General features: G+C 37.3%; 3 protein-coding genes across 5 annotated transcripts; all 3 read left to right on the forward strand.

The window, feature by feature from the left end:
• The first annotated feature begins 10,256 nt into the window (after nt 1–10,256).
• On the forward strand, nt 10,257–15,629 carry LOC140879554 (probable alpha,alpha-trehalose-phosphate synthase [UDP-forming] 7). Of its 2 annotated transcripts, XM_073283313.1 has the most exons (5): nt 10,257–10,523; nt 10,825–12,900; nt 13,702–13,975; nt 14,608–14,922; nt 15,341–15,629. In XM_073283313.1, exons 2-5 carry the CDS (start codon nt 10,913–10,915, stop codon nt 15,350–15,352), a joined length of 2,589 nt encoding a protein of 862 aa, XP_073139414.1. In that variant the 5' UTR covers nt 10,257–10,523; nt 10,825–10,912; the 3' UTR covers nt 15,353–15,629. The 2 variants fall into 2 exon arrangements, with proteins under 2 accessions (XP_073139414.1, XP_073139413.1); XM_073283312.1 differs by having other exon boundaries at nt 10,258–10,523; nt 14,608–15,629.
• A 2,175-nt stretch (nt 15,630–17,804) lies between these two features.
• LOC140883898 (nifU-like protein 3, chloroplastic) lies at nt 17,805–19,857 on the forward strand. 2 transcript variants are annotated; one of them, XM_073290516.1, is made up of 4 exons: nt 17,805–18,034; nt 18,128–18,236; nt 18,718–19,016; nt 19,576–19,857. In XM_073290516.1, the coding sequence occupies exons 1-4, from the start codon at nt 17,993–17,995 to the stop codon at nt 19,765–19,767; spliced, it is 642 nt and encodes a 213-aa protein (XP_073146617.1). In that variant the 5' UTR covers nt 17,805–17,992; the 3' UTR covers nt 19,768–19,857. The 2 variants fall into 2 exon arrangements, with proteins under 2 accessions (XP_073146617.1, XP_073146616.1); XM_073290515.1 differs by having other exon boundaries at nt 17,807–18,034; nt 18,128–18,245.
• Nucleotides 19,858–20,514: 657 nt separating this feature from the next.
• Nucleotides 20,515–21,304, forward strand: LOC140884001 (uncharacterized). The gene has a single exon (XM_073290660.1). The coding sequence runs from the start codon at nt 20,588–20,590 to the stop codon at nt 21,155–21,157; it is 570 nt and encodes a 189-aa protein (XP_073146761.1). The 5' UTR covers nt 20,515–20,587; the 3' UTR covers nt 21,158–21,304.
• The last annotated feature ends 466 nt before the right edge of the window (nt 21,305–21,770 follow it).

Raw genomic sequence — 21,770 nt, forward strand, 5'->3', positions numbered from 1 at the left:
CAATTTTTCACATCCGTCGGCAACCCACAAGCTAACGGGAAAACAGAAGTCACTAACCGAACAATTTTGCAGCATCTCAAGACCCGCTTGGGTAATGCAAAAGGAAAGTGGGTAGAGGAATTACCAAGCGTACTATGGGCCTACAGAACCACACCTCGTGCATCAACAGGAGAATCACCATTCAATCTAGCTTACGGTGTTGAGGCTATAGCTCCAGCAGAAATAGGAGAGACCTCTTGGAGGGTCAAGCAATATGCCTCGTTCCAGAATGATCAAGCACTTCGAATCTCACTGGATTTAATTGACGAACTCCGGGAAGAAGCAACAGTCCGCGCAGAAAGTTATAGGGCTCGCATGGCTAAAGCGTACAATGATCGAGTCAAACCTCGATCTTTTCAAGTGGGAGATCTCGTTTTGAGGAGAGCTGACGTACTACACCCAGTCGGAAAGCTCGATCCAAAATGGGAAGGGCCATATAAAGTGATTGAAATTGTCAAGATGGGCACTTACCGGCTCCAACATACCGATGGAAGAATACTCCCTCGACCCTGGAATGTGGCACATTTAAAAAGATTTTATTCTTAGAATCTGTTTTAAGCTACTCGCAACTTTGTGGTTATATTGTCAACTCCTAAATTTATGTTCTGCAATTTCATCAATTCAGTATCAATACAGTTCACAGTTCGTTTATCAAGCACACCTTGGTTTACTATGCACTATAAAAAAGTTCTCCCCTTCTTTATGCTTAACGAAAACGTCACCGACCCAAGTAGTCGTTAAAGGTTTAATTAAGCCAAGCACGACTCCATAAGAGGCTAATGACAAAAACAAGTCCCGGGATACCTCACCACCTATAAGGTGGGTTTAGGACTTCCCCTTGAGACAAAATCTTGAGAGATTGATCACCTCTCAAGTGCACATAAGTTAAGCATAACAAAACACAACATATATCAACAAGTACGCGAATGATAATAATCATGCAAGCGTAAGTTTTACGAGAATGCCATCTCATACTACCCTCAAATTTCAAACATAAAGAAATATTGAAAATTCTTGCTCTATGCAACATACAAATACTCAATGACCATAAAAATAATAAATGAACGTGTGAAATCATGTTTAATCCAGCAAGCTGAAACTACGCTTCCTCGTCAAATGGTCGTGATTTCAAGGCATCAATCATCTCTTCATCCCGCAAAGGATTATCCTCAATGACGCTTGTATTCGGCTCTTCAACGGTGGGCTCAATTAGCATTACTATAGCTTCGGGAACTTTGTTCTTTCGCAATTCATTACGACAAGCTAACACCAATTCATCATGAAAGGTGACAGCTCGATCAAGAACCTCTTCATGAAATATAGAAGATGCTTTAAAATTGCAAACACTCTTCTCTTCTACACTTTTCAGAAATGCTTTGCCTGCCTCGGAGTTAAGGAAGCAGCCACCACTCTTCACCTCCAGCATATGCTTCTCCTCAAGAACAACAAATTCTTGCACCTTCCCTGCCAGTTCTCTCTGCACCTGTAAACGCTCCACTTCTCCTTTCTGCCTCTCTTCAGTCAATCGCTGATTCTCATCTTTCAAACGAAGAACTTCTTCGCACAACTTGTCTTGTTCATCTCGCAATTTCTCCTCCCGCACTCGCACCGTACTTGCTAGCGACAGGCCCTGCAAGCAACAGATAAAAAGATTACTCAACTAACCCAACAAGCACAACATTAATATGACATAAATAATGCCTAACAAGAACTACACAAAGGATCAGGTGCAAGAGAGTTGGTCGGTATACCTAACACGAATTTCACAAGAGCGCATGGGCGAAAGAGTCAGTAGGTCGTGACATCAAATGAAGCATATCAAAGTCCCCCACGATACTTCGTCCTTTCCTCCATCCGATCTCTGGATCCTCCAGATCCCAGAAAGATTCAGCTTTCTCTTTATGGTTCACCCCTTCAACAAAAATATGCTTAGGCTGCGGAAGCTTAGAAGATGATCCGGGATCCTCTACGCGATACTTTTTAGACTGTTTTGTTTCTTCTTTCGTTTTCTTCCGTCCCTCCTCATGCACTCTCTTCCTTGCCTCGCCTCCATCACTTCTCGTAGCTTTTGCACCCGATTCCCTATGGGACACCGGGCCACTGGTCTTCTTAAGAGCATAAGGATCAGACCCTCGTGCAGAATCTTGGCGTAATGATGGTACTTCCTTACGAACGGGTTCACGCGATGTATGTACTGCACGGTTAACAGAGGCTTTGCTACTTCCTGCTATTGGGGAATGTCTCCCCAACGCAGCCTTACGAGCCCGAACGAATGATAAGTCAATCCTGTTACCTGCAATCAAAGAAGCAACAATACGATATTAAACAATCAGATCAACAACAAATATAGTCGTAAAGACACAAAACACAAACACATGCCAAACAATAAATGCGTGAAAATACCGGGAACAAGTAACCTCCTAGGATCAAACAAATCAGCAAAGAGACCTCGGGCACGACATTGATATTGAAGGGTGCGATGACTCTCCCTCACTACAATCACACGAAGTCCTGAACTCCATACCATGGGTAACCCCCACCCACAGTCCTGAATGAAAAAGAACTGTGATTTCCAAATAGTCGCAGGAGACGGAATTCTGGATAAAAATTTACAGTTTTTACGCGGTTGAAAATAGACATGCGCATCAGACTTGCTTCGACATGCCGAAAAAAGGGAATGGAACAATTCTACACTCAATGGCATTTGTATTTCACTCATCTTATGACAGAATGCTGAAACTACTATGATGGCATTTGGGGTTAACTGACTAAAGCTCATTCCAAGGTTTTCTACTATCTCCAATAAAAAAGCTTGAGGAGGAAACAACAGTCCACTATTAAAATATTCCAGAAAAACAGTGAAATATCCCAACGGTGGATTATGACAATCCTCTCCCAGCTCCGGACTCCTAAGTTTACACTCAAGGTGTACACCCAACACCTCACGAAAATACTGGACATCCTGCCAAGTCAAAGAACTACTATGCTTACACTCCAAATTCTCGCTCGCTTCAAGATTGTCGTTTAACGAGGAACCATTAAGGTTAGAATAATTATCATAATCACCATCACTAGAATCATTCGGTGAATTTTGATTCATTCTCCGATTAGCCATTAACAATGAATATTCTTTTCCTCGAGGAACAAATCCTGCACAAAAATAATATATCAAATCACAAGTACACTATAAATCCCTCTTAACACAAGGATTAACAAATATGCAAATTTTAAATATACAATAATAATTACATTACATTACTTAACATAAAAAAATAAAAACTCATTAAAACAACCAAATTATCATTTCTCATTTCCCATCAACAGAAGGAACCAAACAAATCCCTCGCCACCCTTCTCCTTGCCCCGCACAACATCTCACTACAAGCCGCCCGTCGCCGCCCGTCGCAGCAAATGATCACAGCCTATCACCACCGTGTGCAAAATCGCAGCTTGAGCAAAGCCAAGACATCACAATAACCATCTTCGTTCCAAGCTCGCCTGTCCATCTTTGCCGCACACAACTGCTTGGAAGATCCAAACGCTCCTCGAGGACGATCCAGATCCCGCAAACACCATCTTGATTCTCGTCGGGTTTTATACAGCTGAAGCAAACAACAAGGAAAGAACTCCGACAACTTCACGTTCCTGGGTCGATAAAACAAGCAGGTCGCCATCATCTAAAATGGATTCCGACAGCCTCGCGTCGCCTGGGATGAGCAACAATTAGCACACATCGTCGAAGGGAAGGAAACCCAGCCGCACCATTATCGACCGGAGCAAATATTGACCACCACGTCATGGCTTGCAAAGAACCATACACAAATCACAACCTCCAAACTGGAAATGGATGATGGACACATGCCTCCCCCGTCGAACCTGTCTGGTTGTTCTCTTATCCTCACTCCTAGTCGCTACTATCATCATCTCACCCCCACTTCGAAATATACACGACGAATAATTCAACAACAAAAAAATGCATATTGGAGGCATAGATCAAAAACACATAAACAACCGAGGAGAAACAACAAAGTAAAGTACAGAAAGTGGTCAAGTTCAATTTATTTTACACTTACCAGCCATAATTCCCCGAAGAAGAAGAAGCTACAACAATATCGTCCAAATCCTAAACAATAGATGACAAAAGTTACTATAATATTAATATTCTTCAACATGTGGAGTAAAATAAAATAAGCGCATAATAAGAAGAAAAGTTTTATCACCTTATTCAATCTTCAGAAACTACCAAATACCTTGTGTTCCAATCAGTTTTTAAATGGGATATGTCATCATTAATCCCATAAAGATGATAATAATTTCTACACGTCAAATTCAATTATTTTACTCCGTAATGTGAGCCATTCATCCGTTTACTCTACAAATTATGTTTAATTCCTTCTAATCTAGGCACAATTACCATATATGTATATTATATATATATAAAATTTCCCCTCCCTAAAAATTCGATAATAATTTTCTTTTCTATATAGTATACTCTCGAGCATTTCCACTGCATGCACTCACTCGAGAGTGGGGGGCTTATGATGGATACTAATATATTAATTAATTAGTATTGATTAAGTCTAAGCCCAAGTTTATGGCCCAAGGCCCAAGCCCATTAAACACTCCTAAAAACTCTATAAATAGAGGAGCATCTCCATATTCAAGGTACATTCTCATTTTTCTCTCCAACTTGAGTTTTCTTATTTTGGGAGATTATCATTGTACTCTTGGCTGACTTAAGCGTCGGAGTGCCTACGCCGGGGAACCATTCGGCGCCTCTGACATTTGTTTGTGACGCAAGTGACGATCCACGAAGTTTCAGTTTACTCTACAAGGTTCACCTTACGCTATGTGTTTACCTTACGGTGCAAGGTTCACCTTATGCTACATGTTTACCTTACGCTGCAAGGTTCACCTTATGCTATGTGAGTGCTCTACGTCGCAAGGTTCAGCCTAAAGAACTTACGTACCAATACTTGTATTTTTTGGCTACATCATATATATATATATATATATATATATATATATATATATAGGTTTTTTTTCCCTTTTTTCTTTCAAGTAACACATATATAAATATATGAGTTTATATATCATTGTACAAAACATATACAATGATATCCAATATGAAATATAGTGATTGCTAGTTTTCACATCATAAAAAGACATATACAATAATATCCACAAATTTTTTCGTTATATAATATGATATGAAAATGTTGGCATGAATTATACCATTGAAAGATAAAATGATCACGTTTCATACTCAATTCGTCACTAAGGTATATAATTTGTCACATTGTGTATACAATAATGTCATCACAAGATGTGTGCGAGGGGTTGGTCGACTCTAATAATCAATGGATCTTACTAGTCATAATTTTATAGTTTTTTTATCTTTACTTTTAATTTTTAACTATTTTATTTTCAAAATCGATTAAATTTGTTAAAAAACTGAATTAACCAAATTTGTGTAGCTCATATTTTTCTACCATTATGAGAAAAGTCAAGAAGTTTTTCTCATGCAACCGCACGAAGCACTTTGAAAATGTAATCCAGATATCCGGATTTCGCCCGACTAAAATCCTAGTTGAGAAGCCGAAATGATCAAAATTTTCACATTTAAAAATATCAAAACACAGTTTTACGGATTCTTAAAATCGAAATTTTTGAAATTTTACATGTTCTATGTTTTTCATCAAATATTATCAAAAGAAATATTGATAGTGTGATATATATGAATCTTGGGATATTGTCATATTTTTTAACGGTAAACATGCACGATTTTTCTTTTTTTGCCACCAGCATCGGTTTCTTCGTCGGATTGCATTGCAAAATTCATTTCTTGATTTCCTAGTCTATACTTAGCTTCTAAAAAAACGTCAGAGAAGTGAATCTCATTGGATAAGTCATGTGCGACAGATTCACTGTTACAATTATCTCATATTGAAATATTAAATTAGTAAAGAGTGACTTATAAACTCATGACTCATGATATCATAGGGGTGGAACAGGGTCGAGATTCATCTCATAACACTCCTATCCAATTTTCGTCCCCAAAAAAATCGAGAAACTTTTTTTTTATCTCGATCTTGTACCCAACACAATCGGGATTCGAATATTCGGGATCACGAAATTTGAGATCACGTCGTGTAGGGAGAGAAAATCCCGAATTTTATTTTTATTTTCAAAATTTCGTTAAAAAAAGTGATTATTTTATTAAAAAATAATATTTAGAAATTTATATTTCTAAATAAAAAATAAATATTCAACTTAAATGATATAATATTAAAATATTTCGGATAATGCTTCAATTTTTTGTCAAGAGAAGAACATCTACTTAGGATCGGATAATTATTTAAAAAATGTTCGGATACAAAATATTATATAAATTTTGTTAAATATATTGTCAAATTGCATTTTTTATTATACATATTTGTTCTAATTAGATAATTATAAATATGAATTAATTAAATTATTAATTTATTTTAAAAAATACACAAAATAAAAATGTCATTTCATGATTTTACTATTCTATTGTTCCAAAAATAATAAACAAGTATGTGAAACAAGTTAACGATTAATTATTATATAAGTTGAAATACAATAATATTTGACTCAATATAGTAATAAACTTATTAATAAAATATATTATAATATTATTTTGGGACAGGTGGGAATGCCGTCGGGATAAGGTTTTATTTTCGATCTCTCACTCGATATTAAACAGACGGAAAAATTCCAAAAATTCGAGTCAAGAAAATGCTAGGTTGTGATTTTTTGGGACAGGATTGAGGAAGGGTCGGGATTTCGGGAAGTTTTGCAACCCCTATGAGATCACACCATCCAATAGGCAAGATTTTTGAGATGTGCATCTCATGAGTTTATAACTTAACATCAGTGCTCTCGTTGAGAGTCGGCGTAGCGGATGAGATGACCTAAGAAAGGGCTACCATCAGATGAAAGTTGAGTGAAAGCCATCTAGAGTGGGTCTTTGCAGACGTCGGCTTCTCAAAAGGTCGACAATGTTACAATTATCTCATGTTGAAATATTAAACTAATAAAGAGTGAACTCATGAGATCAAACCACCCAATAGGCAAGCCTTTTGGGATGGACACCTTATGAGTTTATAACCTAACACTCGTCCAAAGAGTTGAGAGGGTGAACTGAACTTATGAGTTGTAGTAGCTCGGCTCCATTTTCTATGATTAATTAAGTAAAAATAGTTAAGCATGGATTAAGGGCTTAATTTGGATTTAATTGGACAATTTAAACCTTTTTGACCAAGTACAGTTCGAAAGGTCCGAACCATAGTTCGGAGGGTCCGAACTTCATGAAGATCGGAAGCTACGTTGTGTTCGGAAGCATGTGAGATCGGAAGCTCCGATCGTCTTCATCCAGGTGTCGAAATGATGAGGTCAGCAAGATGACGTCATGGGGAGATCGGAAGCTCTGATCTCCAGTTCGGAAGTTCCGATTTGCTGGCAGGGACAGTTGTCGGAAGCTCGTTACACGTGGAGCTTGGTGTCGATCGGAAGCTCCGATCGCAGGGATTAGAGGCTCTGATCGATGCCTATAAATATACCATCCGAGTTTCATATTTCTCACACCAAATGCTCTCTTCTCTCTCGATATTAGCTTAGTTCTAGGTGTTTTGGGGTGATTCCAACCTTACTAGGCTTGGTCTGGGAGTTGGCGAGGCGCTCCGGGGGTGCTGCAGAGTGGTGCCCAAGTTCTGGGGCAGTCATCATCAGCGGACTGACGACGGACACAGGTATAGCTCTGGCTCCTTATAGTAAATAAGAAGTATGATATAGCGTAGTTAAGGCTTTTAGAATAAGATTATAATGCATGAGTACTTTGCATTGTAGTACGGACAATAGACTTGAACATAGAGCTGGTCTAGCTTGCCTAGTATATGAGGTACGAAAGTATTATTCGAGATATCCAGATTGAGTATGCATGTATTATGTGTTTGCATGGATTATGTGATTGCATGTTTTATATGCCTTTATATACAACATGTCATGACGGTATGTTGCATACATGAGCATATTGATCCAGTATCTTTGAGATATACTGTAGTAGGGCACTCACCTACGAGTTTGTGGATGGTTGGATACGTAAGTCTTGTGTCATGTCACCGTGATGGTTGGACACATGTACTAGTATCAGGTCACATTATCCACTGGGTATATGAACCACCTCATGAGGCGATGGCGCAACGTGCTATATACCCTGGGCTCAGTTTATGAGTTTGTTCTTGATCTGAGTGTCTTGGTACCCAGTTAATTTGCATACATGCACATATAATACCGTATACTCATACTCTCATACTGAGCTTGTTATGCTCACGTCCCGTACTTTGTTGTATATGGATACCCTATTCCATGAGACAGGTATGCGGCTGGATGAGGCGGGTGGTTCCAGGAGGGCTTAGGCGATGGATGTCCAACAGGGATTTGTCTAGGCTTTTGTTCATGTTGTATTTGAGTTGTTACAAAATTCGATTTGGTTGTATCATAATTGTTTTTATTTGGGATTTAATTGTTGTTTTCGCTGTTTAATTTCTAATTATTTGTTTTAAGTTAAATGCATGCTTAAGCTTCTGATTAGCAGGTGATCACAGTGCGGTTCACTACATGAGTTATGATTATTGATCAAGTGTTCATCTATTCTACTAACTCAAACACGCTCCCTTTAGACATGATGCAGACATTGCAGAGATCATCAAAAGGTTTATGGCCCGGGTACTGCGTGGGTCAGAGCCCGGGTAATACGAACGATGCCTTCTGGTTTTTGAGATGTTGTTATGCACACAAGAAAGCAAGAAAATCGTCAGTGGAGTGCCAGAGGGTTTTTCGGCATCGCCACTCTGATGCTTAAGTCAGATTAAGTGTAGAGAGTGGGCTTATGAGGAAAAATGTAAATTTAAGAATTTGAGTTAACGTAAATATGAGAGCATACCTTATTCAGGCCAGGGCACCTGATCTTTATAGGAAATCCCGAGAGAAACCCACTGATTACCCAATATGGGTTGTCTGACTCCACCGAATACGAGGAGATAACATTTAATGCGAAGTGACGGCTCTCGTAATTTTTGGGAAAAATCATGCCGTTGCAACGTGTTTCCTGAGCAACTTTTTCGTGGGAAAGCCATCACATGTTAGGGTGACATGGCCCCATTTTCAACCGCTAAAATTATAGAAACCAGGTCCCTCGAATAACCGGGTCATCTCCCGCCCTTCCTGGCGCTGCTCATGCATGGGCTCCACACCCCAGGCCCAAATCCTGGCCACCTGCCCCCAAATCTCCCTCCCGTTACCCGGCCATAACCTCCTACCTGAGTTCATGACAGCCACTCGGGTTTGGTGATAGCCCGGAGTATCTTACCGGGATATCACCAAAACATAAATTTATTATGCATGTGTATGTTCGACTGACTAAAAATATGTTGTTTTACAGATATATTGAGGCATATTAAAATTCCGAAGTATGATTGATCAGTATGTTAAAATATAGCATTTATATTAAAGGATAGAACAAATTAAATCAGAAATATTGGATTCTTACCTGGAGTCTGGACTCTGGAGACACAAAAAAGGAAAAAAAAATCTGTTAATTGGATTCGTATATTGCAGAACATAATAATATACATGTAATTTTATTATGACGGCATAAAAATATTTATTTGTTGGAAAAATATAAACAAACATTCCCCCACTTAATAAATGCATAATGTATTATTCTACTCTACATTAGTTTACTGTACCAGCTACTTCATTTCATCAAACGTTGAAATCATTTTTGGTGTTTTATGTGAAATTTTCACTACCGGACCTATACATGACTTATAGGTCACTTTTCAAATAAATATCAATTATCAAACGTTGATAGGAAGACGAATTCGAGGTCGAAGTGTATTCGAAATATTATTAAAAAAGAATGAAACATTATTTCGCCAAATTTTTTTGGGATATCATAGTGTTAGTTGATTTTGTTACAAAAACATTACTTTATCTATATATCAATCAAATCGATTCATGTTATAGATAAATATTAGTGAGATCGACTCTTTATATTTGATGAACGATGCAAGTCCGTGGAAACAAGGTGAATGGGTGCGTTCAAATTGTATTCTTTAATTTGCAGACACGTTTTGTATTGCAGCCAAGTAATATTCTGTTCACTTTACCTAATAAAAAATATTAAAAAATAGGGAAATTATTCGCTTGAATATTCATATCCATTACTTTTCTTTTACATTATTTTTTGTTCGCAAGAGGCAGAGGGGATCGCGTTTGATTCATTTTATATATCCATATGCGCAGATTATTCTACTCCTGTAGCCTGCATTTTTTTTCCCCTGTTCACGTGAAACCCTAACTCCATTTCGCTGAAGATTTGAGCCTTGAACACATCAAGAAAACGAAGATTTCGACCCAATTTCGTCCCGGAGGTGATCTTTGATTCTCAATTTCAGGTACTTTTTTGGGTTGCTTCCTCAGCTCGGCTGTTTTTGGAAATTAGGGTTTTAAGATTTGGGTTCTTTCACAGATGTGTGGACGATTTACTTTATGCTGGAACCTTTAATGAGTTATTGGTTGGAGTGTACTTGTTATGTTAAATGTCTTTTTGATTAATTAATTAGTTATTGGTTTGTCTGGTTTACATTTGTTTTTATTGGGTTGTATGATTGACTATCTGTTCTTGTATTGATTTGGAATGTATTGGTGTTCATTTACGGTATGTTGATATGAGTAAGTCTGTTTCTTTTTGAACAGAGACGGGATTGTGAGTTCTAGCGTTGTGTGGGATTTGAAGAAAAAATTTGTATATTTTCGGAGGTTGTTAAAGGAAAATTTTGCCAAGATGATGTCAAGATCGTATACTAATCTTTTGGAGCTAGCATCCGGAAATTTCCCTGTTATGGGTAGGGAGAAGGATCGGAAGCGATTCCCGAGGGTAATGACTCTCCCTGGGAATATAGCCGAGCTTGATGATGATTCTGCTGTTAGTGTTTCATCTGAAAACCAGTCTTCTGTTGCGGGTGATAGAATGATTATTGTGGCTAATCTTTTACCGCTGAAAGCGAAGAGAAGGCCAGACAATAAAGGCTGGAGTTTCAGTTGGAACGAGGACTCCGTGCTTTTGCGAGTCAAGGACGGCTTTCCGGATGATATGGAGGTGCTATATGTTGGGTCATTACCTGTTGATGTTGATCCAATTGAACAGGATGATGTTGCCAACTATCTTCTTGAGAAATTTAAATGTGTTGCTGCCTTTTTACCTCCTAATATTTTGACAAAGTATTATGATGGCTTTTGCAAGAAGCAGTTGTGGCCACTTTTTCACTACATGTTACCTTATTCAGTCGATCACGGAAATCGCTTTGATCGATCTATGTGGGAAGCATATGTGTCTGCAAATAAAGTGTTCTCGCAGAAAGTTATTGAGGTGCTAAATCCAGAGGATGATTTTGTGTGGATTCACGATTATCATTTGATGGTTCTACCCACATTTTTGAGGAGGCGCTTCCTCCGATTAAGAATGGGCTTTTTCCTTCACAGTCCGTTTCCTTCTTCTGAAATATACAGGTCACTTCCAGTTAGAGAAGAAATACTCAAGGCTCTCCTCAACTCGGACCTCATTGGTTTTCACACCTTTGACTATGCTCGTCATTTCCTTTCCTGTTGTAGCCGCATGTTGGGTTTGGAATATCAGTCCAAAAGGGGTTATATAGGATTGGACTACTATGGAAGGACTGTTGGGATAAAGATCATGCCAGTTGGAATACACATGGGCCATATCGAATCTGTAATGAGACATTCAGATAAAAAAATGAAATTCGAGGAGCTAAAGCAGCAGTTTGAAGGTAAAACAGTGTTGCTTGGAGTGGATGATATGGATATATTCAAAGGTATCAATTTGAAACTTTTAGCGATGGAGCAGATGCTTAAGCTACATCCAAATTGGCAAGGAAGAGCTGTTTTGGTCCAGATTGCGAATCCTAGCAGAGGGAAAGGAATAGATGTGGATGAAATTCGATCTGAAATAGAAGAGAGTTGCAAGAGAATTAACAGGGAACTTGGGAAGCCTGGATATGAACCCATAGTTCTAATTCACCGTCCTTCATCAATCGGTGAGAGAATGGCTTATTATAGCATTGCTGAATGTGTTGTAGTGACAGCTGTGAGGGATGGGATGAACCTGACTCCTTATGAATATATTGTCTGCAGACAAGGAGTATCAGGTGCGGAACCAGGGTCTGATTTGAGTGGGCCTAAGAAGAGCATGCTAGTGGTTTCTGAATTCATCGGCTGCTCTCCCTCCTTAAGTGGTGCGATTCGTGTCAATCCATGGAATGTTGAATCAACTGCTGAGGCAATGAATGAGGCTATATCAATGGCTGATCCAGAGAAGGAGTTGCGACACGAGAAACACTATCGTTATGTTAGCACTCATGATGTAGCTTTTTGGTCAAGAAGCTTCTTGCAAGATATGGAGAGAACTTGTGCTGAACACTTCAGGAAAAGATGCTGGAGCATTGGACTTGGTTTTGGTTTCCGAGTAGTGGCCCTGGACCCTAATTTCAGAAAGCTTTCTATGGATGATATCGTAGATGCTTACTGTCGGGCTAAAAGCAGGGCTATATTGTTGGACTATGATGGCACATTAATGCCTCAGAATTCAATTGTTAAGACTCCAAGTGCACAAGTTATTTCTTTGTTGAATAGACTCTCTGCTGATCCTAGGAATATAGTTTTTATGGTAAGTGGAAGAGGGAGGGACAGCCTAAGTAGGTGGTTTCTTCCATGCAGGAAGTTGGGACTTGCTGCAGAACACGGCTACTTTTTAAGGTATATCCCTATTTTTCTGCCTTGTCATATTTTTAGCTTCTTGTTGTTCCATTTAATATCAGTTGCTATCACCAGAAGGCATAAGGTGTATCAGCGAAAAATTTAGATAGCTTTTTGCCATTGAGTGGGGTTTCTGCCTGGATAAGACTTTAGGTACGAAGTAACCATGGAAACTGTATGAAACTATTGTGTAGACTGAACACATATTCCTCATGTTATACCTATTAAAATTAGAAGAATATTGTGAATGGTTAACTTTATTTGCATCTTATTATGGAGGAAATGTTTGCCTGAGAATTGTTGCGACTATCTAACCTTTTTTCCTTCTTTCAATATTTCCTGACCGGGTGTTGTACTTTTTCTTCGTGTTACTCTGTCTGTTATATAGACATCTGATTTTTGTATGATCAGTGTTTATGAGGAGATGTCTGTAGGTCAAATGCACATGCGGAACTGCAGTGTGCAATTTAGTGTGAACGCCATGTTCGGCGTTCCGGTCCTTATTTCATATGATTGTGGATGGATTTATTTATTTATTTATTTTTTGTTGTACTGGATGATTCTCTTTCTTGTGTCTGTCTTACAAATAAGTTTTAACTCAACGTTGTCCTCGGAGATGATCTTACTTATCCTCAGTTGTTTCCTCTTTCTTTGTTGTTTTCCTTCTTGGGGAGTTGTGGGTGAGAAAGGTGTGCAATTACCTTCAGTAATTTCAATAAATTCTAAATTGCCCCTTTGATCTTTTCTATTATCATTGTTAGTTTTATTGTACTGTTTTGCTAATGGAATACGACTTTGCAGATGGCCACAACTTGAAGAATGGGAAACATATGCCCAGAGCTCTGATTTTGGCTGGATGCACCTCGCAGAACCAGTTATGAAATCATACACTGAAGCTACCGATGGTTCTGGAATAGAAAGAAAAGAAAGTGCGTTGGTCTGGCATTACCACGATGCGGATCCTGTATTTGGTTTTTCACAAGCAAAGGAAATGTTGGATCATCTAGAGAGTGTTTTAGCTAATGAACCAGTTGCTGTCAAGAGTGGGCAATTTATTGTAGAAATCAAGCCTCAGGCATGAATTACTAACTCTGGCATTCTGACCTTACATTTCCTTTTAAGCTTTCTTTTTTCCAGTAGTTCTATATCTTTTGATATTGTCCCAATGCATAGTCTCATTTAACATTGTCCAGCATCTCAACCTTGGTTTCACAGCCTTTTACGTGTCCAGTCTCTCTAACTTAAAGTTTTCACAATCTTCCCCCTTGACTTTCAATAAAATTCCATTCTAGTTGATGTATGAAGATTTGTGTCAAATGCGACTTGTTTCAGATATTGAATATCATACTAGTAGTGTACAACTTAAACATCTGAAATCGGTAATTTCCTCATTAAAAAAAAGAAGCTGATAAATTCCTGTTCGTATAGCCAGAATTTGGTTCTGATCAAAATAAACCTTGAATATTGTTTTTAGTTCCCTTAATTTTCTTTAAAAATATTTTTAATAGAGGCCAGCTATCAATACATCCACTATCTACATCCCGCTCCCACATCATGTGACCTGCATCTTAATTCACATTCTTTCCTCGTTTCTCTTTTCCTTTTCATGTGCAGGCAGTGATTTATCTACTTGAAAATTTTGCGCATGTATTTCTATAATATAATTTGAAGTTGCACAATAATAATGTGAATGCTTCTTCGATTCAGGGTGTAACCAAAGGCATAGTTGCAGAAAAGGTTTTTGCATCAATGGCAGAGAATGGGAAAAAGGTTGATTTTGTGCTCTGTGTGGGTGATGATAGATCTGATGAAGACATGTTTGAAATCATTGCTAATGCAGTGTCGAAGCGACTTCTTTATCACAACACTGAAGTTTTTGCGTGCACAGTAGGGCAAAAACCAAGCAAAGCCAAATATTATCTGGATGACTCATCTGAAGTGATAGAAATGCTAGAATCTCTAGCCGAAGCTACTGGTTCTCCAGCTTCATCTGACGAGGAATCTGATAGCTCCCCGAGAAAAGTCAGTCATGTTTCATTTGTTTGAATCTGTTTAGTTCTCCAATTGGAAATTCTCCTATCCCTAGAATCAGTTCATGCTGTCAGTCCTCATGTTAGGTTTTAGGTACTTATGAATGTAGATGTTGCAATCTTCTGGTTTATCGCTTTTCATGTCCTTGCTATTCTTTACTTTTAGCCGCGTCTAAAGGTGCAATCCATTGTGATCATGTCACATGAGTTACATTAGGTGATTCTAGGTAGAAGTCTGGAACTAGTCGTGAAATCAGTTTCCTAGGCTATTCTTATGATGCTCTATTAAATAGTAAGCCAATGACTTTGACTGATATCTTGGCATCACGAGGATTCTTGCTACAATAAAAGAGTAGCAGTCTACTGAGAGAGATATTGAGATGGTTTTGCCTCTGTTTCGTTATAATCAGATCTCAAGGTGAAATTTCAAGTTCTTAGAAGTCTTGTTCGTTGATTGAAGGAAACTCAATGTTACATGGCCAATGGCGTACTCGAAGTGACCAATTACGGAAAGTTGCTATTGTGGCAGCCTGTCCATGTAGATTGGCTCTATTGACTTCAGCAAAGTGCTTTATATACAGGTTAGTATGATTGCCTGTTTTCTGTTCCGTGAAGGGGATCCAGACAGATAATATGTGCATATGGGTTGAATAATTGCAATAAAAGTCAGAATGTTAAGTGACAACTGATAAATATTCATCATTCTTTTTGTTTGTCTTTGTTCTTTCTTTTTATGAACTTTTGGATGCTTCGATTGTTACATTGTTTCTTTTATGCAATGTGAGTGTTGGCATTGTGGCTCTAATTCTCACCTACAAAGTATATTAAGAAGTTGCTAGGTGGTGTTTTTGGTTTACCAATTGTATGTGTTCTGAAATGATCCAACGGAAAATAAAATGTTTCTTCCAAAGCCAGTATTTTTTGAAACCAAATTTTGAAAAAAGAGAGTAAAAATGACATCAAGGTGTAAAGAAGCTTTTAACAGCTTCAACGCCGAAGAAATTGATGAGCCAACCACTTGTATATTTGAAACGATACTGAAGAATATGTATAATGTGATAAAAAAAATTTCAGAATAATTGAATGAATTTATACGTAAAATTATCATATAATGCATGAGTGTTGATGATTAAAGAGATACATATAAATGGTAACATCATGATTGGAAGTATATGGCGAGAACAAATAACGGTGAGGTTTATTTCGTGATCTCTATCACGTATATTTTGTTTGGAACAAATTGTATAAAAACGAAAAACCCGTATGTAAATATATTTCAGTTAACACGACGGGTTTATAAAAATCAGGCATAAAACCATTTAAAGTATGTGTTCTTGTTAAATATACTTGATTCTTAAAAAATAAAAGATTTGATTTTTCAAATGAGGGTATGATACCCGTCAATTTGGGTTTGATCTGTAGGGCCAACCCGTCAGACGGGTTGAAACGGGTTGGCCCGTTTGGGCCACAAGACGGCCCGCCAATTTTTTTTTATACATTTTTAAAAATTATATTATAATTAATATTTTAAATATTTATGTTGGATCGATAAGTTTTGAATAATTTATATTGTTTGAAATATTTTATAAATGATTATAAGCTTTAAAATAATTTATATGATTTATTATAATTTATGTTTAATTGATTAATTTTAAAAATTTATATCATTTATAATGATTTATTTATTTTTAATGAGTTTTTAAATATGTATATATAATTTTTTATGTATGATTTTTTTAAAAAAATGTCATATTTTTTAATTTTTGGCGGATTGATCCGCTCAAACTCGCAACCCATGGCGGGTTGGGTTGGGTTGGGCTGGGGTATTCCCAACCCTCCATCAATTCGGGCCGTCTCGTCCCGTCTGATGGAGGGCCGGGGCGGGGCGGCCCAAATTGACAGCGCAATCGGCATTTTGTTTATATTTATGTTTCGTCTGGACAAGTACTTATTAAACAATTTTATAAAAGTGGTTTTTTTACACATTTTTCATAAAATATTTTAGAAGTTGTTTTAAAAATAAATATGTGTTTGGACAATTATTCTATAAAACATTTTATAATTTAAAAGTAATATGTTTTGACTTTCATCATTGAATCCAATTTTTTTTTTTTGAACACAAAAATCATTCATTCATTCAATATTAGAGAAAGTTGAGAACAAATTCATGAGATCACCAATAAACGATGGTGCCTCCAACCAAACAAAAGGGCTAGCATAAAAAACGGGATTACCTAGCTAACATGTGGACGTGAACCTCATTTACTTTTCTATGGACAAAGTTTACCGAAAAACCACGTCTGGAGCGATGAAATGACTTTACACTAACTAATAATGCCTCCAAACTCCGTAACATCAGCAACAGTTGTGCATCCGTTTCGAACATCACATTTGAAAGATCCAGGTTGTGCATCCATGAAAGGGATTCCAAAAATCCTAGAGTTTTTCCGTCTTTAACACACTGTAGTCCTTTAACTGGAGAACATTTTTTTTTTTTTTCAAAAACGTTTTACAAAAATCTTGTCTAAACACATACTTTAAATTTATTCACTTATAAAACACTAATTTTTTTAAATACATGTTCAAACGAAATTTTAATTAATTGAGTCTTAATTTAATATTATCATATATATTTTTTTGTTTTACATTAAAAATGTTTCTCTTGCCAAAAAGTGGGTATTTTATTATCTAATTTCGGTCAACTATTTTTTAAAAAAATAATCTTATGCATAGTATTTCAAATACACAGGTTCATGTTTTAGAAAAATGTTTTACCGAGTTTATTTTTCCAAATATCCCAAAAATGGATTAATGACGTGGCTTCATCTCAGCTCACCTGCAAGAACTCATATTCTATCCACGAACTCCTGCCTATTTATCTTCTTCCTTGGAAAAAAATGGCATCTTTCAACCACATTTCTGCTATTCATTTCAATCCATCCTGCAAAATATTGTATGTTTTTCTTCTGTTCTACGTACGAACTATTCGAGTAATCTCTGATTGGATACCGGGTCTCTCATGATTCCTTGAAAACAAACAAGAAGGTGCGCTCTCGGCTCAAATGAATCATTCTTTTCAGCAATTCGTTCCTTCTTTTCGGAAGGTATTGAACTAATATTTTCATTTTTGCTTTTGGAAATTTCCACGTTTTCACGTGTGATTAATCTTTCTATTTCCGTTTTTGTGTTCTTGGCAGAAACCCATTACAGAGTTAAGTTCATTTTCATCGAAATGGAGTTCTTTTCTTGGAGGCCGATTTCACAGCAAACACTTTATTGGAATTACAGTCGGTCGGCCAAGAAAACGTAATGCGGGTAATTTGACGCAAGACATTTATTTTCTATGCTTGTTTTGGCAGATTATTGTTGTTTTTTTAATATGTTTGTAAAATGGATCTTTTGAGTTGCAGCAACAAGATTTTGTTATCCCTTAGAATTGGCTACTGAGATTGAATAATTTGTTATTCTCTGAAACTCAACTTTATGAACTTGATTATATGATCTACGGGCTATGTTCAGAGCCTGTGGTGACTTCATAGTTGCAAAATGATGAAATGAAATCAGTGTAGTATAGTGGACGGTGGAATCAATGGAGTTTGAAAGTGTCGAAGTTACATGTGATTGAATGATTCTGGTTTTCTAAATTTGCAATCACAAGAATATCACTCTTTTTAAAGGGGGATAGTAGTCTCTCTCCTTTTTCTTTTTCTGTGAAGTCGATCCAGGTTCATGATTCTTCAATTTTTTGGTAATATAAATTGTGACTTACGTTGTTTGATGGTTGAAGGGCTTGTGGTTTCACCTGTTTGTGTGTTGCCATTAACCGAGGATAATGTTGAGAAGGTGTTAGATGAAGTGAGGCCAGGTCTTATGGCTGATGGAGGAAATGTTGTACTACATGAAATTGATGGTCTTGTTGTGGTACTTAAGCTTCAAGGTGCTTGTGGGTCATGCCCGAGTTCAACCATGACTCTCAAAATGGGGATTGAGACTCGACTTAGGGACAAGATCCCCGAGATTGAATCAGTTGAGCAGATACTTGACATGGAAACCGGCCTGGAGTTGAATGAAGAAAATGTGGAGAAGGTAACATAGGCATTTTCTTTCATACTATATTTTGAGAATTTCAGCGTTCCATTAAGATGCCAAAGATGCCCTAAATAACTTCCTCTTATAAAATGGAATGCACCCAAGCTTTAAAGTGAATTATGGCACTAGTGGCTCAAACTACTGCTTTTCGATGTAATTAACATTTAGGATCTTAAAGTTCATAACTATGCGATAACTTAATATGATGACACTTTCAGATAGAGTTAGAGGGAGGAGGTTTGTTACATATACTTTGTTCATGGTCAGAGTTTGATGAGGAAATACAACACTGCACTCATGTTTCTTAATAAATTTATCAATATTTGAAAATTAATTGAGCTTGCAAATTCTGGATATGATTCAAACATTAGCTTGATGGAACCTGATTCTAAACGATTGTTTATGATGCATCGAAGTCTTGAACTCCAACTTGAGTTGAGCTTATGTGAAAAAGAGTTTCTAATTGGAGCTCAGAATCAGTTTGAGTAAGACGCAAGCTCGAGATGTGAAATATGAATGGAGAGTGACCAAGATTTGAGCTTTGATTCTTTTCCAGGTTCTATCAGAGATCAGGCCATATCTGTCTGGAACGGGCGGGGGTATACTCGAGCTCATTCAAATAAACGACTATGTTGTAAAAGTTCGACTGAGCGGACCTGCAGCTGGAGTGATGACGGTTCGTGTAGCTCTAACACAAAAGTTGAGAGAAAAAATACCATCTATTGCTGCTGTCCAGTTGATGGAATGAGATATATATTTTTGTAAGAATCAAAATTAAGGTTGATTTCACATTTCACGGAATATTTTTTACGTAGAAAAGTTCCCATTTTCATTTTTAGAGGAATTCTTTAGTAATCCTTATTCCTTGGTAGAAAATGAATCTTGGATTGTATCCCAAAGACCGGAGAAGCTAACTCAGAAAGGTAAATAACAAAGGTAAATAATAATACTCAAATAAAATAAATAAATCCCATTAATAAATGGTATATTTAAAAGGTTCCAAATTTTTTAAAATCATGTTTTATGGGGCATTGCACACTTTGTCGACCCTCCAAATCAAATTTCCTTGCGATTCTCTCGAAAGTCACAATCAACCTAATTGTACTTCGCCATTAATTGTTTTTAACCATTGGTTCCCATTTTTATTCAATCAATAATAATTATGCCACAAATTCAAGCATTTTCTACAAATCGATTATAAATTTATTCATTTTCATGAGATCTTCATACATCCAATGATTCTTATTTTTATACATAGACGTAATTAACGATATATTGTTGACGTAACAAATAATGAAACATTAGATCTATTATTAAGATAATACCCAAGGTTGAACTTTATCCATTTTCCATTAGACTAATTCCAAAAATTAACAAAACTTAATAAATTAAAGAAATTATAAAAAAAATCGACTACAAGACGTGTTATTATATAAAAATATCATAGTTTTTTTTTTAGTAATATAAATATGATAGTAAATATCGTAGTTAAAAGTTTTGTTGATTGTGTACCAAATTGACTTTGTTCTACATCTGCCATTTTCTTGGTTTACCTGGGAGCTCTGAAAATGGCCAAGTGCATACCCTCCATCCTCCTCCTCTGCCTCCTCGCGGCCGCCGCCGCCTCCGTCTCCGCCCGCCCCTGCAAGACCCTGTTCTTCATCACCACCACGACCACCACCACCTATTACCCCCGTAACCCTAACCAAGATCCCCTTCTTCAGAACCCCCGGTATCTCTCTCTCATATTCACCACCACCACCGCTCGATTCCCCCACCGCCAGCCTTCCCTCAGTTTCCGCTCCAACTCCTTAGACGACGAGGCCCGCTCGTCATCGATGGCGTCATCCGAAGCTCCCGTCAGATTCTACTCCTCCGTCTCGAGCTCTATTCGCGATCGCAGCAAGGATATCATGGGGGTTGTTGGGGCTCTTCTAGTTGGTGTCGGTTTCGGGGTCCTCACCGGTGTCGCGATTTTCTTTGTTTGGGCACTCTTCTCCCCGCGTCAATTTGACTTTTCCGATGGTTCTGACAGCGAAGACGATGACATCAGCGCCGCCAAGAAATTCGGGTACGTTAAGATTCCCGCAGAAACTAAGGTGATTGATGACGCCAAGAAGGCTGTGCCGCCTGCCTAGGAATTGGTTTGATCCTTTACAGAATTATCTTCGTATAATTGTTGTTAAGAATAATCATATACGCTACTCTATTAAGGATCTGTATCGATATGTGTCACTTCATGTTATGGAATTGTGTTTTGTTCAATATTTGTTTACATACTTCCATTTGCAGGCTGCAGCTAATTTCCTCTTACTTCTGTGTAAATGTTTCAGTTAATATATATATTAACTATATCTTTCTGATTGAAGTTCATTAAGTTTGGGTCGATGGATTTGAACTTGGAGTTTAATGGATTGCACATAGCTGCTTGTGATTGTAAATTCCAGTGACTGCAAAGATGGCCTAACAATGATTTGAATTTGAAAAGTGAATTTTAAATGTCCAATTTTTTGAAGCCAAATTTACATGATACATTTGGGAGACGGATCATGAATCCAAGAAGCTCAAACCTTTGCATCCAAATGTAGTAGAAAAGTTTGATATGATATTTTTGCCGATGATAATTGGCCCTTGTAACTTCGATTTTGGACCACAAATGAATTTGAATCATCTACTTATGCCTTGTGATAGAACTTGCACGTACTGTCTAGTTTGTTTGTAAGGTATTTTCTTGTTATGCATGAAGCATAC

Source organism: Henckelia pumila, chromosome 2 (genome assembly GCF_033568475.1).
Source record: "Henckelia pumila isolate YLH828 chromosome 2, ASM3356847v2, whole genome shotgun sequence".
Classification (NCBI taxonomy): domain Eukaryota; kingdom Viridiplantae; phylum Streptophyta; class Magnoliopsida; order Lamiales; family Gesneriaceae; genus Henckelia; species Henckelia pumila.

Excerpts from the sequence above, each read along its gene's own strand:
- LOC140883898 (XM_073290515.1), top strand. The coding sequence starts at position 17,993 with ATGAATCATTCTTTTCAGCAATTCGTTCCTTCTTTTCGGAAG. Across the intron at positions 18,035-18,127 it reads TCGTTCCTTCTTTTCGGAAG|AAACCCATTACAGAGTTAAG; the intron begins GTATTGAACTAA and ends TGTTCTTGGCAG. Across the intron at positions 18,246-18,717 it reads GCCAAGAAAACGTAATGCGG|GGCTTGTGGTTTCACCTGTT; the intron begins GTAATTTGACGC and ends TGATGGTTGAAG.
- LOC140879554 (XM_073283312.1), top strand. The coding sequence starts at position 10,913 with ATGATGTCAAGATCGTATACTAATCTTTTGGAGCTAGCATCCGGAAAT. Across the intron at positions 12,901-13,701 it reads GAACACGGCTACTTTTTAAG|ATGGCCACAACTTGAAGAAT; the intron begins GTATATCCCTAT and ends ACGACTTTGCAG. Across the intron at positions 13,976-14,607 it reads TTGTAGAAATCAAGCCTCAG|GGTGTAACCAAAGGCATAGT; the intron begins GCATGAATTACT and ends TCTTCGATTCAG.
- LOC140884001 (XM_073290660.1), top strand. The coding sequence starts at position 20,588 with ATGGCCAAGTGCATACCCTCCATCCTCCTCCTCTGCCTCCTCGCGGCC.